This window comes from Peromyscus eremicus, chromosome 10 (genome assembly GCF_949786415.1).
Source record: "Peromyscus eremicus chromosome 10, PerEre_H2_v1, whole genome shotgun sequence".
Taxonomy (NCBI): Eukaryota; Metazoa; Chordata; class Mammalia; order Rodentia; family Cricetidae; genus Peromyscus; species Peromyscus eremicus.
In genome coordinates, this window is record NC_081426.1 from 32,511,418 (window position 1) to 32,528,506 (window position 17,089).

At 50.6% G+C, this 17,089-nt stretch overlaps 1 protein-coding gene across 2 annotated transcripts in view; it reads left to right on the plus strand.

Moving 5' to 3' along the window:
- The window catches only part of Stx18 (syntaxin 18), a 98,809-nt gene extending 82,012 nt beyond the window's left edge, over positions 1-16,797 (plus strand). Inside the window, exons 6-11 of one of the 2 annotated variants that reach the window (XM_059275790.1) lie at positions 962-1,077; positions 5,967-6,100; positions 11,924-11,982; positions 13,087-13,156; positions 15,341-15,421; positions 16,216-16,797. In XM_059275790.1, coding sequence (XP_059131773.1) covers positions 962-1,077; positions 5,967-6,100; positions 11,924-11,982; positions 13,087-13,156; positions 15,341-15,421; positions 16,216-16,311 — 556 coding nt within the window. In that variant the 3' untranslated portion in view covers positions 16,312-16,797. The remainder of the gene's footprint in view (positions 1-961; positions 1,078-5,966; positions 6,101-11,923; positions 11,983-13,086; positions 13,157-15,340; positions 15,422-16,215) is intronic. The other variant, XM_059275792.1, reaches the window with a different exon arrangement.
- The last annotated feature ends 292 nt before the right edge of the window (positions 16,798-17,089 follow it).

Consider the following 17,089-nt stretch of genomic DNA (forward strand, 5'->3'; position numbering starts at 1 on the left):
GTGGAGAGTTCTAGAGGAAAACTAACATTGACCTGGCCTCTATGCATGCACATATGAGTGAATGCACCTATGCACAAACACACACACACACACACACATACATACATGCATGGTTCAACAAGATGGCTAAGCAGGTAAAAGCACTTTCTGCACAATCTTAATAACCTGAGTTTGATGCTAAGAACCCATGTTTAAAAACAAAATAATCAACCAAAGAACAGATGCTATAGCACACTTATGTAGTCACAATACTCCTGCAGTGAGATGGGAAGTGGAGACAGGGACATCACCTGGATGCTCCCAGAGAAATGAGAGGGACCTCAACAAAGTGGAAAGAGAAGACCTACTTACAAAAGTTGTCTTCTGACCTCCATGTGTGCACTGTGTGCCTGCAGATATATGTGTGCACGCATGCTAATGAATAATAAATTTCAAAAGGAAGCCTGAGAAGATCTCTAGGTGGCAGAGATCAACATGCACACTATGGGTAGAAAAAGAGACCACATCATGGGCAGAGTAGTTTCTGAAAAGGTGGGAAGAAAACTACGTGCAAAGGCTTCCTAGCTCAACAAGCTGCTAAAGACTTGTACTTTCATAGATAAACTCTTTTAAGATAGCGCATGTGTGTGCATGCATCCATGCATGTGTCCCATGCATGTGTCTTTGACAACACTTTTATGTTAGTGTAAAATTACTGGATTGCTGTACATACACTTCCTGGTGTGGTGTCTCCAGGGCAACCTCAGAGCATGCAGATGCTAGGCATCGTGCTGTGGCTGAAATGCAGAAGGCAGTATACCATCAACATGGTACCTTGCAGGAAGGTATGATGTGTCCATGTGACTCCTGAGGCCCAGGAGAGAGACCAGAGCAAAAATGCCCAAGTCACGCATGACCCCTTCTGTTGTCAGAAAGGATCCTGTTTGGGAGGTAAAATAAATAACTAAGTATTTATGTTTAGATCTAAGCTGGAACCTGAGCCAAATACAAAGAGGAAAGAACCCCCATCTGAGAAAGCCTCACAGAATGCTTCCCAGGACTCGGAAGAAAAGCCTGCCGCCGCCGAGGAGTTGCCAGGTATGAATCAGGATAAAGGTTTTGCTTGGCAGTTGGTCCTTCTGACCTCTTGGCAGGAATACAGAGCAGGGAGAGGCAGCAGTTCCTGACTCATGGTGTGAGCATGGCTGCCCAAAGCAAAAGAAGCGTGAGCGGCAATGCTTAGTCTGAGCAGTCGCCTGTTCACCTGGACCTGAGGAAGGGCTGCTTTCCTGTGCACCAGCTGGAGACTGAGGAGGCACTATCCCGGCTGTCTGCTGAAGAGGGTATAACCCGCCACAGTGGAAGTCTGCACTGGCACAGCCAGCCGCACTGCCCCAGGGTGGAGCATGCTTTGTCCGGGGCCTCCACAGCCAGGCAAGCCCTTGGGACAAGGTGCAAGTGTGGGTTTGTGTCTCTTGTCATCACAGATACAGTGATGTCCCTGACAGCGCATGCCAAAGAAATGCAGAGTCTCCTTCAAGTCTGAATGTCACGGACTGTTTGATTATGTGTGCAGTCCATGTGTGCCTGGGTAGGGACGCCTGCTCAGAGCACTGCATCCCTGAGGAGTTAGCAAGCAAGCTGGTTTCACTGCCTAGCAGTTCACTGAAGCCATGAGGCCTGAATGTCTTATTTGTCGTGTCTGTGGCTCTACATTGCCTCACCTCACTGCAGCACTGGAGTGTCATGAGTCTCTTTTATTGAGAAGACTCTGAAAGGCTCAGAGCCTGGGCTACCTGTCTGAGGTGAAAGCTCATAAATGGTGGGTCCAGGATTCACTGGTGTGTGTGTTTGGCTCTCAAGCCCACCTCTATCTCATTTCTTAAGTGTTTCCCATGCACCATGGCTCACCAGCCTGGAGGATACCAGAGGTCCTTTGTGCAATGAGAATAGCACTTTTTGAGCCCTTATGCCTCACATGCTGACTGCATCACAGGCCAGACTCTCATTGCTCTTTGGAGGTGTGCACTATTGTGTTTTGTGGTGAAGAAGCCAAAATTCAGAGAGGTTATATAAGAGCTCAAAGCCCAGCACTGAGGACACACAGCAGCCCTCCACATGGGTGGTTCTGCTTGCACAGTCTCAGCCTATCCCTGGCTGGTAGTTGCTGTGGTCCAACAGGCAGGAGCTCTGTACGTCTCCTGTGCCCGGGCTTCCTACAATCCATGGGCACAGCTTAGAAGACAAGACAGGAGCATCATAATTAAATTTACTGAAGCTGGACACAGCATCTCATTGTCTTTCACCCACTCAATAAATCCTATGCACACTGGTGAGGTCAGGGAAAGCCAGTGCCGACTGAGGACCTCGAGGAAGTCTCATGGGAAGAAGATACCAGGTCTCACCGCTGACCTCAAGCCTACATGGCATGTTATGCCAGGCCTTGGTTGGGTGTTAGGGGTGTCATAAGTGAGTGGAAATGGCTCTTCTTTGGGCTCATAGGGAAACAAGCGAGGTCCTTATACTGACATCCTTCCATTGTGGTGTCTGTGAGTGTAAGGAGAGCAGTGTTGTTCTAGTGCTCTGCCTTAGAGAGCCATGATCAGAAGGTTGTCTTCTGACTGGTTTGAGCAGCATACAGGAGACAAAGAACATGTGATGTGGAAGCACCTGGGCCCCAGCACTCCCATCCATGCTCACATGCTCTGCCGGCTTAAACATGGGAGCAAGGAGATCAGAGCTAGTTACTAGGCCTTACTTTTCAAAGGAGGCCACCAAGAAGTGCAAAGACAGACCGCCGAATGGAAAACCATTTATATTGTACCACACGTCTGATGAGGGACTTCCATCCACCTGATGGACACAGATAGACCTCTTAACTCAAAGTTGGAAAATGGGGAGAGGATCTGAATGGCAGTTCCTTTTTTTTTTTACTTTTTTAATTGAAAAAAAAAAATGCTCATACAATACATTCTGATCATGGTTTCCCTTCCCCCAACTCCTCCCAGCTTCTGCTCACCCATCCAACACCACACCCTTTCTCTCTGTAACAGACAAACAAACAAAACAGTATGTTTTTAAAAATAAAGGCTTGGCGGTGGTGGCACATGCCTTTAATCCCAGTACTCAGGAGGCAGAGGCAGGTAGATCTCTGTGAGTTCGAGGCCAGCTTGGTCTATAGTGTAAGTTCCAGGACAGTCAGATCTGTTACACAGAGAAACCCTGTCTTGAAAAAAATAAAAATTAAAATAATAAAAAACACAAGGAACACACACAAATGCAAAAGCCATAAAAAACAGGGAATTAATGGCAGTTTCTTAAAGGAACATCTACTCATGACAGATAAGCCCTTTAAGAGGACCCAGCACCACCAGTGATCAGGGAGCACATGCCCGACGCAAGGCACCTCACCCTCCAGAGGGGGCAGCATGGAAAAGGCAAACCTGGTCCTGGGGGAGGAGAAATGGGGAGACGTACCCATACAGCCCACATGCTAAGGTAGAGTTTGGACCTCAGCATGGTAGAAATACACTGGGCATTCCAAAGCTGGAGTGTGCCGTGGTATGGCTTACATCTGCAAAGCCCAGAAACAGCTGAGAGGTGGTGTGGAAGCTGGCAAGCTGGTCAGGAATTTCTTACAGCAACCCACACATAAGACATTTGCCACCAGGGACCACCCCCACATACACACCCAAACTCACATGGAGCAGAGTGAGGAGTGCTCTGGTTACATTTTGGGGATGGGAGCACTTGGTAACTTACAGCCTTGAGGCTGAAGAGCTGCTGGGCATTGCTGCCTGAGGTGAGTGCAGCTCAATGTGCAATCTGGCAGCAAGGTGGGGGAAGGGACTCCACATGCTGGCCTACAGGGTTGGGCATGAGGTGTCCGCTGAGTGTGCAGTGTTGATGATGGAGTGAGCAGAGAGGGCTTAGGGCTAGGAGCTTGGAGGATCCTAGGAAACCGGCAGCTTGGAACCATGGCCTGGGTGCATCTCTGAAGAGATGGCAGGGAGGGGAGAAGCAGGCCGGGCTGTCCAGGGAAAGGCCTGCATTCAGCTTCCGTGCGCTATCTGTTTTCCTGGCTAGGCCCTTCTTCCATCCCGGCCTTGGTGTTGACAGGGAAAATCTTCCACTACAGCCAGGTGCTCTCCTTCCCTAGCTGTGCGTCTGCCCTTTCCTCCATGGCAGTAGAGAGTGTTTCTTCCTGTGTGGGGACATGCCCTAGGTTTTCTGCAGGAACTCTTTTCAAGCTTGGCCTGTGCAGATGTGTCCTTTGCTTACTTTGCCTTTCAGTATTTATTTCCTTTTGAAACCTGAGATGCCGCTTAGACAGTGTGTTCTGGCACAGAACAAGGTGGTACAGCTCTAGGCAAGAATTGTCTCATGTCTGTCATACTCCCTCTGCCATTTGGCACTTGCTCATTTAGTCGGCGGGTTCGCACCTCTGTTAGTTGGCCTGCCATCCCAGCATTAAGGCCTTTTCTATAAACATTCTGCCTGGCAAGGCTGCATCTTCATGTCTCGGTATAAGTTGTTTGCCCATCTTGGTTTCTGGGTATTCAGATATATTTCTCAAGTGAGCCGTTGTTCCTGCCCCTGTGGAGCTCACTGTTGCCAGGGAGGATGGGATACCAGCTCCTGGGAGGGAGTAAGGAGTGTCCTAGGAAAAGCAGATGTGGGGACAGACAGAGGGTCCTGACGACCTCAGGAAGAGGTAACCCTGAGCAAGTGAGTCAGCACCCCCCCCCCAAAAAAAAAGAAGCTTAGAAACTTGTAGGTAGAAGGAACAGTTAGAGCAAGAAAACACTCAAGAGGCCAGAAATCATGGAGGCCCCTGTGGAATGTAGTCATTAAAGAAGACCCTCGCAGTTAGTGAGGAGCTGTAAAAAATATGGTTGCAGAATGCCCGGGATGCAGGTGGGGCATCTGGCTCTGACTGGTTGGCACAGTATTCTTGAGCACTGCACTTGAGGCTGATTCCTGAGGCCCAGGTCAGGAGGGCTTCAGGTGGCATACAGTTGAACCACCTGTAGAGTACAGAACTTCTCCATCCTGATGCAGGTCATTCATACTTGGACCCATTATGATGGGGTTTATGTTTCTGATTGGTTTTGTATTCAAAGGAGAAAGGGAAGAAAAGTCTGAAATAGGGACCATACTGAAGCCAAGCAGGAGATCGAAGTCATAGGGGTGTGAGTGGTGGGTGAAAGCACATGGGTTCACACCCAGAGTGTTGCCTCAGAACAGTGCCACTCTGCCTGGGGAGTCTTTGTGATATTGATGTGTATTTCCTTGTCTGTAGCTCTGTTTCACCTGCACTGAGATGTAGGTGACTGTTTGGGAAGATGTGTTTCTAATAGTAGCTGCACCTGTCACACAGGGTGGGCATGATCTGCCTCCCCTTGACTGCTGCTGTTGTGAAGTTTTCTCTGATGCTTTTCCCGATCAGAACAGCCCGAACTCTCCCTGCCCCACAGGGCTAAGCTCAACAGGAAGTGTACTGGGGCAGAGGAGAAAGGAAAAAGATGCAGCATTTGCCTTTGAGTTCCTGACAAAAGAGTGATGGAGCCCAGGGACACTGAGACACACAGAACGAGAGTCACTCTGGGCACAGATTTGTCCTGGTCTTCACTAGGCAGTCCTTGCCTCCCATCAGCCAGCCCTACGACAATGTGCAGGCTGTACCTACTGCACTGCGCAACAGTTCTCTCTAGGCACCGGTGCTATCAAGGGGCCGTTGTGTGCTTGCCTGGTCATGGACAAAAGGCTCTCTAGATTAAAATGTTCATATTCTAGGGTATGTGGCTGTCCTAGAGAAAGACTTCAACTGTGTGGGCTGGGACATGGAGCTGCTGCTGCTGCTGCTGCTGCACATTAGCTAACTGTTCAGTGTGGACCATGCTGCAGAACCCTGTTTCTTCAGCTGCCTGTTATGGAGGAATAGCTGGCCTTGTCTTTGTCCACTTTATGGTTTTGTTTCTTAACAGAAAAGCCTTTGGCCGAAGCACAGCCTGAACTGGGAACCTGGGGCGATGGCAGGGGTGAAGATGAGCTGTCTCCAGAAGAGATACAGATGGTAATGCTAACTGCTTCCTTTCAGCTGCCTGATCTAAGACTTTCAGTGAGTGGGAGGCTGTGCAAACGCCCTTGCCCTAATTTGATACTGGGCTTTAAACATATAAACACATTTTACATACACTTCTCCACTTAATATCCTACTTCCTGTAGGATTTTCATGATTTCAATTGACAGTAGCATAGTAAAACAGAAGTTAGCTTGGTTGGTCTTGCTAAGTGTCTTCACCAGCAGTATAGTAGGCATCCAGATTAAGCTAAATGAGTCTTTTATATTTGCCAAGATGGTGTTTATACTCAGTTGAGTCGCTGGTGCCATGGAAATGAAAGGAAAGCATAGTGATTGGTGACTGAAGGATGGCGGGAGCAGCCGTCGGAACAGTGACCGCCTCCTCCTGGTGACCTGTCCCGTGTTAAGTGCTGTTGTCATCTCAGTCATTTCAGGGGACAGGGTTTTGGTGAGGGTCTCCCAAACGGCAGCCCCTGGCTGTGCAGCCGTTGACAGTGAGCATTCTAGGACTCATCCGCTGCCCAGCTCAGGTGGCTGCCTCAGAGCTTCTTACTCTTCAGATGCCCTGCTCCTCCTTGCCTGAAACAGAAAGTTTTCCTTCCAGAAAGTAGCATAAACATGTGAAAAGCAACGTGCCAGAAGCCCAGGGAGCCACTGCTTCAAGGCAGAAGAAAGGACTGTGGACTCACAGCTGACTGCAGTCCACCCCTGCCTTCATCTGGAGCCTCCGTGCCCTCTCACTGCTCTCAGTGGCAATAACGGCTGCCTCCAGGAGCTGATGATGGAGAGCTATCCCTTGAAGGACAACTGTGAGAGGACCAGACACTTGGGATGTTTCTGACCTGAGCAGTCAGGAGAAGGGCAAACATAGGGCTGGACATTGGGGAACAGGAGATGAGGAATTCCATGTCAGACAGCCTGGAAGTGCTGTGGACATGGTAGAAGGTGTGGGCTGTCATAGGGTCTAGGGCTTAGTCTAGAGGCATCTTTGAGCTGGAGGACCATGGGCTTAGAGGAGGTCCTTGAGAAACACTGTACAGGGATGGGACAAGCCATGAGTGTTCCCTGGGAATGCTGCATTCGAAGCAGGCTGAGATGTAAAAACAACAAATGTGATTGAACATAGTTGGATTGTGTTCCCTATCACTGGTTTATACAAAAGAACTTTGCTAGTGGAAATGAAGAGGTATATTACCCCAAATGTTGCAGATTTGCTAGAGCTAATGTGTACTACTCAATCTCTTCACTGAGAAAGGAGACTTTTGTTGAGTGTAAGCAGAATGTAAATTTGTGTTGGACCTCACTCTTTTATGTCCCATCATTCTTCATAAAGGAGATAGCCAGAATACTCAACAGGGGTTTGCCAGAGGACTTTGCCTTTCTCCTGGAGCAGTGATGAGCCCCAAAGGTCTGTTAACCTTTGCAGGCACATGACTTAGAAGCCACTGGCAGTGTGGTAGGTAGGCCTGAGGAAGCAATAGTCAGGTGTCTGCCATCTCATGCCACAGTCCTTCTGAGATGATGGAGAACAGGGCTCCAGGACCAGGCAGACAGCTGTGAATCATCCTCCTCCTCTCCTCTCACTAATTGTCTGCATAGCTTGGGAAGTGAATGAGCCTCAATGGACCTCAAGCTGGTTACAGTGGATGCCCTTGCAGAACTGTGGGGAGTCACAATTGAGAGCCACTCAGCACAGCAAGGGAGACCGTGTGCACAGTTCACATGACCCACACCTGCCACAGCTGAAGATGAGTGTCAGGACGTGAGGCTCTCACCCAGGACTGCTGGTGCCAGCTTTCATGTCCTCTGTCCCAACCAGACCATTCCCCAAAAGGCTGGCATTTGAGCCTGCAGCGTTGGTGACATATAATCAGAGTCTGCAGTGCTTCATAGTTTGTATTGTGTTGGTGCAGGTGGGTGGGACAGAAGGGTGTCATGAACGTTTATGACAGGCTACTTAGTGTTCAGCTAATGATGTTCTTATTTGGGAGGACATACTGAGTGTCATGCTGTAAAGTCTTACTAGTCCAAATTCAAAAATCCCAAAAATGATGGGAAAGAATACTGTATTGTTGGTTTTACATTGAAAAGTACTTTAGCTAATTGTGGTCATAGTTCCTAATCAGTCTTGGAACTTTCCCTCAGGGTGAAATAATGAGTTAAGTCCTATAATGGCAATTTAATTCATTCATTTAGCCAAAGCAATGCTTGCTAGGCATCACAGAATGGCTGCAGGAATTTACAGAATGTTTGCACAGTCACTCTCCAGGTGTAAGCCATGTACAGGTGGATGGGCCTTGAGTTAGCAGAGGTTTATGGCAGGCTAAGTAAAACTTGGTTGTTTTCTAATGTCAAACATCAAGAAAATTGCTCCCTTTTAGAGCCCACTTACTTTTATGTGCCTCATTCACTTTACTCAAAGTCACCTTTATTTAGTGATGTGTTCATTGAGGTAATTTTGAAAGATACGAGTGAGACCTCTTTCTTAAATCTGTATGAAATGTGTCTGTAGCAGGTGTCCCCTGAGGCAGCTCATGGAACCCAAGCAGCCAGCTGGCCTAGCTTTCGTACTGTGACCCAGCATAGTTCATGCATCAAGAACATAGGTGTCATTGGGAGACTCTGAGTCCTGAGTCCTCACTTTTCTTCTCTGGATGACTTGAGATGGGAGTGCTGCATCGTGCCTTATTTTCTACTCTTTGTGAAACTTAGGAAAGATGGGTAGATTGGAAACAGGCTTTCTACAGAAAGATATTACCAATGGACTTGTGTCCTTTAAACCAGACTAGGATCCCTTTCACAAAGCCCAGCTAGCTGACCAATAACAGGAAGATGGCCGAGGGAGCTGTTGCTTGCACACTGTGCTTTCACCATGGCTGCCCTGAACACTTCCACCTGTGCTGTGTTACTACCCTCATCCAGGAGAAGGATTGCAGGCCCCCTGTGTGGTTAGCCGGAGACACCTGTTCATGGTCACCTGGATCTCAGGCCCTAGATCCTTGGGGTGATGCTGAGAAAGGAGAGGTGGTGGGGCACACCTGTAATCTGAGCACTTGTGAGGTGAAGGCCGGGAGAGCCTCAAATACAGAGTTGAAAGCCAGCATGGGATACACATGAGCCCATCTAAGAGAAAAGGGATGCTGCTGCATGCCAGCCATTCTTCATTGTGACAGATACCTGAGATAAGCTATTCAAGGTAGGAAAGATTCACCCGAGCACATGGTTTCAGAGGGTGCAGGCCGTGGTCAGTGGCTCCGTTTGTTCTGGGCCTGTGGTGAGACAGCATCATGGTAGAAGGCTTGCATGGTGGGAAAGAGCTGCTCATCTTACAGCTGCCCCAAGGACATGCCCCTGTTGACCTACTTCTGCCAGCTGGACCCATCCTCAGCTACATCCCTCATCATTCTGAATCAGTCACTGAATAATTAATGATGCAGTAACCTCTCAATGGCTGGATGTGCCAGCTGGAAACCAACTCTTCATTCATCCATGAGCCTTTTCAGGAGAGAATTGATATCCAAACATAGCACATTAAGTGATAAGTATCTCTTAGACTGTGGTCACATTGCATCTCTGGGCATCTAGACATCCTGCTGTGGTGCTGACCACAGAGACCAGGACTTTGGTTCAGCACTGTGCCTGGCCAAGTCCCTACTTAAGTGAGGAAGCAGCATGGCCGCATAGTTAGAGTGACCTAAAATGGACTATGTGCATTTTCCAGAGCCTGACAGAGTGAAGCAGCCAAGGGCCACAGCTGCCCTGCTGAATGTGAGGTCAGCCAGGGACTGTCAGGCACCTCACTGCTCACTTCACCTGTCTGGAGTCTGTCTCCAGAGAGTGCTCATGTAGACAGCACACATGTTTTAATGGCCTCACTGTCCAAGGCCTTTTGTCCCCATTTTGGTGACAGGCCAAAGGACAGCGATTAGATTACTCACCTACCCGAAGACATACAGCTTCACAGGAGAAGGAACTGGAATTCCAGCTGTGACTACACCTCAGTCAGGAAAGGGTAAGGCTCACAACTGTCCACAAAAAACTGATGGCCATTGAGAAGCTGTTGACTAGCTAGGGCCACCCAACCATTTTCATGGGGCTTCACATGGGTTTTCATACCCATGGGGTATATGAGCGCCTGCCCCTGCCACCCAACCTTTGGGGCAGGCTGGCCATTCAGAAAACCACCCTGAAACCAGCACCAGTGAACATCCACGCCTGGACCCCACTAGACTTCAGAAAGTGGTGACCTTGCACTTGCTTAGAGCAGTGGTCCTCAACCTGTGGATCGAAACCCTTTGGGGGTTGAATAACTCTTTCACAGGGGTCACCTAAGACGGCAGGAAAACACAGATATTTACATTACGATCCATAACAGTAGCAAAATTACAGTTAGGAAGTAGCAACGAAAAATCATTTTCTGGTTGGGGGTCCCCACAACCTGAGGAGCTGTATTAGAGGATCACAGCATCGGGAAGGTTGGGAAGCACTGGCTTAGGGGAACAGCGTTTTGGAGGTTTTGACTGTTTGTTTTTGTGAACTCCATTTCATTTTGATCTGCCCTGCAGTGGGGCTGCTCTCACTGAAGCTGCCGACCACTGTCAGCCCTCTCTCTTCACCCCCACCACAGGGCTGGCTTGAGGCATCTGCTCTTTTCTTTGAGAGGCTGGCTGTTTCTGAGATGGCATACAGAACCCCTGGGCTCAGGGGAACCAGAACCAGAGCCTGGCCCTGGAGCCCATGTGACTCTTTCAGAAGTAACAGCTGCTGAGGCTTAGCGAGGCAGTGCAGCCCTGTACCTCCTGCCTGGACCTGAGGAAACCAGGAACAAAGGCAGGCAACAGTCCAGTAATAAGTCACCTAGACTCATAGTTAATTGTGTTTAGGAACAGTTTCAAAGTAACTGAGAACAAGATTTAAAAGGGCAGGACCATATTTTATCATTAGGGGGAAAAAAAAGAAAGAAAATACCTCCCTGGAAAACAAGCCTACCCATACCTGAGGGGATTAGTGCAGGTAAATTAGCACCTACAGCTGAAGTAATTACACATTCTCAGGAAACACTGGCCTCCTAAGTCACTGCTGAGCGACAGTCAACAGCTGACACTTTCTGGCTCAAAAGTGAAGGTCTCTTACATGGTCTCTTTGATACTTAATGAAAAGAGCCATTAGCAATGCTGTGTCCAGGCTGCAAGGCAGCCTGCTATGGCTCAGGAGTCCTGCTGGGAACTGCCCCACCTGCGCCCTGTGGAAGTGGCAGAGACTGCCATCGCAGAGGTGGGCAGTGGCCAGATCACATCTACTTTAGGCTTCTTCTGCCGGGCCAGGCAAGGCCAACAGGGAAAGTATGGGGTAGACTTGGTACTATTCTGAAAAATACAGTAGTGCATACCTCTAGCCAGTAGGGCAGCCCTAGTGCTATCACACAAGATTCTCAAGGATCACAGGACTGTCCTTGTCACAGACCAAGGAGCCTGCCAGCCTCTGCTGCACAGTCTTCCACACACCAAGTTCTCTGTCTAGAAACGTTGCCGCTAGGGCTAGGAGGCAGCCCTGGGCTCCTGGCAGAAAGGGTGGGAGCTGCTCAGCCTGCCTTCCTCTGTCCAGCAGCTAGGATCAGCTGCTTCTGGGTGCAGCTGTGGGAGGGACTCCACAAGCCATTGCAGCTCGGCTGGTCTTTGGGTGGACTAGCGTTTTCTTCCTCGAGTATGGTATTTTTCAGAGAGTCTTCTGACAGTGCCCTGTGCTGACCATTGGGACTGGGCAGTGATCCTCAGAAGGTGGGTGGAAGGCCAGAGGTTCCCTGTAGCCCCTTTCTTGAGCTCCATTTGATGTCATTCTGAGTGTATGTGTTTCTTTGCAGTTTGAACAAGAAAATCAGCGACTCATTGGTGAAATGAACAGCTTATTTGACGAAGTGAGGTGTGTGTATAGCTAATGTCTTGATGGCAGCTTTTCCAGACACTGCGGGCTTTTTCCATTTGCTTTGGCACCCAAGCACCCATATGTCACTGGGTGGCACTGGCTGGGCCTGTGGGAGGAGACTGGCTACTACAGCAGGCTATGGGTACTACAGCATGCAGAAAGACAGATCACCCCAAAAGTGGGACCACACCCACCACCTCAGGGCTCCTTGGGTGGAGTAGCTGTAAAATATAGTAGAGCCCTTGTGGCAGGTGTTTGCATCAATAGTGTCTGCTTCCAGGTGACCAGGCTCACACTCACTTGTCTGGAGCCTCCAGTGAGCTCACTCAAGGGCCTTTGTCCCCCAGGAGTGCTGCAGTGCTCTGAAAGCAACAGCTGGGTCTTTGACAGCCCTGCTGTATTCGGGGTACAACCCCTCCCAGCCTGGGGACTTACTCTGGGCAGGGCTACTCCCCTTGGAGAGCCCCAGGGGTTTTTGTCCCAAAGGTGACTCTCCAGGGCCTCCCTCTTCCCAGCCTAGCTCTCCTTGTCCTCACCCACCTTGCTATTCCTTCCCCAAGACCCGAGACTGCTCCTTCCCTGTCTCCTGCCTGCCTTTCCCATTCATGTTACCTTTCTCCTCCTGCCACTGACTGATCACCAGCTGTGCTGGAGCAGTTCATTCAGCCTGAGCCAGCTTCCACTTCAGACCCATACAGCCCCAGCCCACCCCAGGGTGCCCCAAGCTGCAGGAAGCGGGGGGGGGGGGGGGGGGGCTCACCCAGTGTTTCAAGTTGGGCAAGCGCTTAGGTGCTAAACCAGATGGGGTGACCACAGACTGAACTGGGGCGTTTTCTTGCACAAGGAGCTGGCTTGGGAAGGAAATATACCTTTTTGATGATGGGCTGGCTTTCCAAGTGACCATGCCTTTTGACCAGCATTCATCAGCCAGTAACTGGGTTATGCCGAGGACTTCCTGGGCCTGCCCAGCTCCTCTCCCCATCTGGAGTGGCTGCCCATCTTCTGTTCTCACCTTGATGGTGCCTTCAGGAATGTAGACCATTCCTCCTAGATTACCAGGAGCTACTAACTAACATGTCACCTATTGATTCTTTTTCCAAGGCAAATCGAAGGGAAAGTTGTTGAAATTTCCAGACTCCAAGAGATATTCACTGAAAAAGTTTTGCAACAGGTAAAAAGACCCAAAGGCCCAGCAGTTTTAAGTTTTGGATTAGAGTTGACTGAGAGCTTAGAACCCTCTTCCAGAAGCATCTGAGTGGTGCAGATTAGGCAGCATCACGTTTGCTTAGCCAGTCACACCACTCAGAGGTCCCAGGTAAAGCTTCCTGTCACCACCACCACCCCCCCCCCGCATCCCTCTGGTACAGCTGAGGGCTCTGTCTGGGGACCCAGTGTCAAGCAGAGTGGCCCCTGTGAGCTAGAGTATTTGGTGGTAGTAGGAGGGTGCAGTCCAGGACTGGGAGTCAGGCAGCCCCCCCACACCATTGCTCCTCATCTGTAGAAAGGGGTGAGACCGAGGGCTGCTGTTCTCGTCACAAATCAGCACAGATGAGCCCTGCACAGTGCAGAAGGGAGAGCTGCTTTCGGTCCACAGTGCTCCAGAAACTAGAGCGTCTCTCGGCCAGTCCATGCTGCCTCGGGAACACAGTTGGATGGGGGTAGGACTGGTTCAGGTGACCTTAGGACTTTAGCACCCAGGGACTGTAGAAGACTTTCAGAAAAAACACCTCTCTCTGCCTCTGGGCTGTTGGCTCACTCACAAAACAAGTACCTGAACCTCACAACAGAGTTGAGTCAACATGCACAAGGTAGAAGCTAAGGACAGTTAGGAGTTCAAGGTCATGAAAGTAAGATAGTCTTCACAGAGTTCTTAAAGATCTACCCAAGCCATGTATGTGGAGGCCGTGAAGCCTGGAGACAGGCTTTGTGCAGACACCTTGGCCTGATGACCATGTCAGCTGCATGACACAGGAAGCCATCAAAGCAAGCTCCTCCTGGCATAGCAGCTTGCTTTGAGGAGAGCTCATCTTGACCAAAACATCCAGCCTGCAGGGTGATCAGACTTCAGTCTGGACGCTTCACCCTGCATGCCATGGCCAGTGCTTCTCCTAAGCCCCACTCCCTGTCTGAAGTAGAACCCGTGAGCCCTGCCTCACTCTCAGAACCAATAAGCAGGACCACTGGCCCATGGCAGGCCTTTTAGTGGGACTCTGACCAAGCCAGGGAGTGCCCTGCTGTAGTAACCCAGTATGCCACTGGAATCCGCCCTTTACCTGGTGCTCAGTGACACGCCCTGACCGGCCACATGTAGGAAAGGGAGTCATGGTCTCTTAGGCTCCAGTACTCAGCCTTCTAGCACGAGGGGCCGGCTGCCACAGCAGTGACTGCACCAGAGGCCTGGGCAAACCGCCCCCCTGAGAGAAAAGAGCTGCCCCCGGGGAGGTGGCATGCTTTAGGGGTTGCTTGGTATCCCTCTAGAGTCCAGCCAAGGGCTTTGTGACTGCTGGGGCCTCAGAAACCTTGTTTATATCAGTGTTGGGGGCTGTTTATGGCAAACCCCTCAGCTCCTGGCCTGATACTCTCCACCAGGGTATCACTACCCATGTGACCTGGTCCGTGTGCACTCCAGTGATGTCACTGTTAGGAACTGGGTAGGTGAAGCCTGCTTTCCATTCCGCAGCGTTCTGTCAGGCAGGGCTCCCTAAAAGCCCACATTAGGCACACCTGCCCGCCCCGCAGCAGGGAGATCAAAGGCAGTTGCACATGGCTGGTGTTTTAGGGTCTCCCGTAGGATGGTCTCGTGAGCAGGGACCAGCACTCTCACGTCTGTGTTCTCAGCATCTGCCCAGGGCATTTGCGGCCAGCAATCCCTATCTTGTTTGAACTCTTCCCCTTCAGCAGTGTGTTAAAGCATGCTGTTTGGGGAGCTAGTGTGTTTCCGAGTCTGTAACATTTATAGCTGGCTTCTAGACCTTGTAAAGAATAAATGGAATGCAGGAAGAGGGCCCTTGGTGGGAGTGGCCAGTCCAGAATCAGCAGGTCATGTTTGCCCTTGTCACTTGACAAGTGACACACGAGAAGTGATAGGTGGCACCAGTGCAGGCTCGATGGCCCGACAAGAGCCTTACCCTAGGCCTGCCCCTCGGGTACTGTGTGGTCTCCTAGAAGCTAGTGAACATCTCCGAGCCGTAAGTTTGCCTGTCTTTGTGTTGGGTGACACCCACGCTCAGGCGAGGATTCCCAGGCTGTGTAGGTACAGCCTCTAGAGCTTGAAACATGGCAGCAACTACTTGCAGAAGGCTATCTTCTTGGTGGAGGAGGGAATGGTTGGGCTTATCTGACACTCTTCCTACAGGAAACTGAAATTGACAGCATTCACCAGTTAGTTGTGGGGGCAACTGAGAACATCAAGGAAGGCAACGAAGACATACGAGAGGTGAGTGCCTGGGGCTCCCAGGTCCGAGTTGGCACAGCACTGTTTCCCAGCAGCCCGAGTCTCACTGGTGAGGCTGTCCAAGTACACTGTGTAGCACTCAGGGCCCATCCTGCAGCTCTGGTCATGGGTTTATGGTCGGGGCCACCCTAAGTGCGTGTGTTCATAGACCTGCTGGCTTACTTCAGCTCATCTTCAAGAGAAAGTAGTTCTGGCCCTGCAAGAACAGTGTGGGTGGAGAGCATCCAGGTAGGGCCAGGACAGTCTGAAGCCAAGGATAAGCCCACTGAGGGCAAAAGCCAGAAGCTGGAGGGCACCCAGCCCTGTGAGCCAGTGTCTCTAAAGCCCACTGTCACCACAGACAAGAGCATCCCTGGGAAACCTGAGCCCTGGTTCAGACCTGGGAGCGAGGCCCGGGAGGCTAGGCTCTGCCCACCAGAAGGGGATGAAAGGCAAGGGCTCGGTGGGTGAAGGTGCTTGCTGCCAATCGGGATGACCTAATTTTGATTCCTGAAGTCCACGTGGTACAAGCACAGAATTAACTGTGGCCCTACACTGGACACACACCATGACATGCATTCCCACCTCCCCACACACCGAGATAAATGTAGTCTAAAAAATGAAATGCAAGGCATTTGTTCTCTGTCAGGTCTCCATGCGTGGTAACTTTTGTTCTCACTTACACCATCTATCTAAGGAGAGCATGGGATTCATGGAGGTGTACGCAAAAGAATGGGACACTTAGGGCTTCCGAAACCAGTCCCGGGTGGTGCTGACACCTGTGTTCTTCCTACCAGGCCATCAAAAACAACGCCGGCTTCCGAGTGTGGATCCTCTTCTTCCTCGTGATGTGTTCCTTCTCCTTGCTCTTCCTTGACTGGTACGACAGCTAGCCCCCCGAGGGCTGCCCCGTGTCTGCGCTGCTGTCCCAGACACACACACCACATGCCAGCATGTGTCTCCTCCGTTGTGTAGCTGTGTAAGATCCAAGGGCTGGGGAGACATGGCCCCCAAGCCAACCTTTGGAACCTGTCAGGACCTGGAAATGCGTGGATTGAAAGTGCCCTAGGTGGTCCTCGGGGGCAGAGGATAAAGGGGTGAGGCAGTCAGGAGTGGCACCTCCTGGAGGGCCACAAGCATGGCAGGGCTGAGCAGGACAGGAATACGGCACACCTGCTATCCCCGTTACAATGCTTGAGGCCTTGTCTCCTGCCCTTCCCACACCAGTAGCTTCAGGGGAGAACATGCCTAATGTTTCTAAAGTCATTGGTTCTTTACTTCCTCGTGGCGTCTAATGTGTGCTGATATATGGCCATTTTGTCAAAGAAAACAATTCACATCTGCCTTGTCAAGCTAATAAATGCAATTAGAGCCACTTATTGCAGTCAGTGAGTCTCCACTGAGCAGCTCTGGCTGCCACCTGGCTGGACAGGCAGACTCTGGTGCCCTCCACTAGACCTCTCTCCTGCCCTGGCTCCCAGCATGTGAACAGCAAAGCAGGGCCCAGGGCATGTGAAGCCTGGTTTCCTGCCTCTGGGTCCTAGAAGCTCGTGTTCCAAGAAAAGTATGGATTTCAGAAGAGCGGGCCTTCTGCCCTTGTTCCTGCATATCTATAAGAGGCCATGGGGTTGCCTATTGAGAACTGGAAGTGTGCAGCACATGGCCTGCATC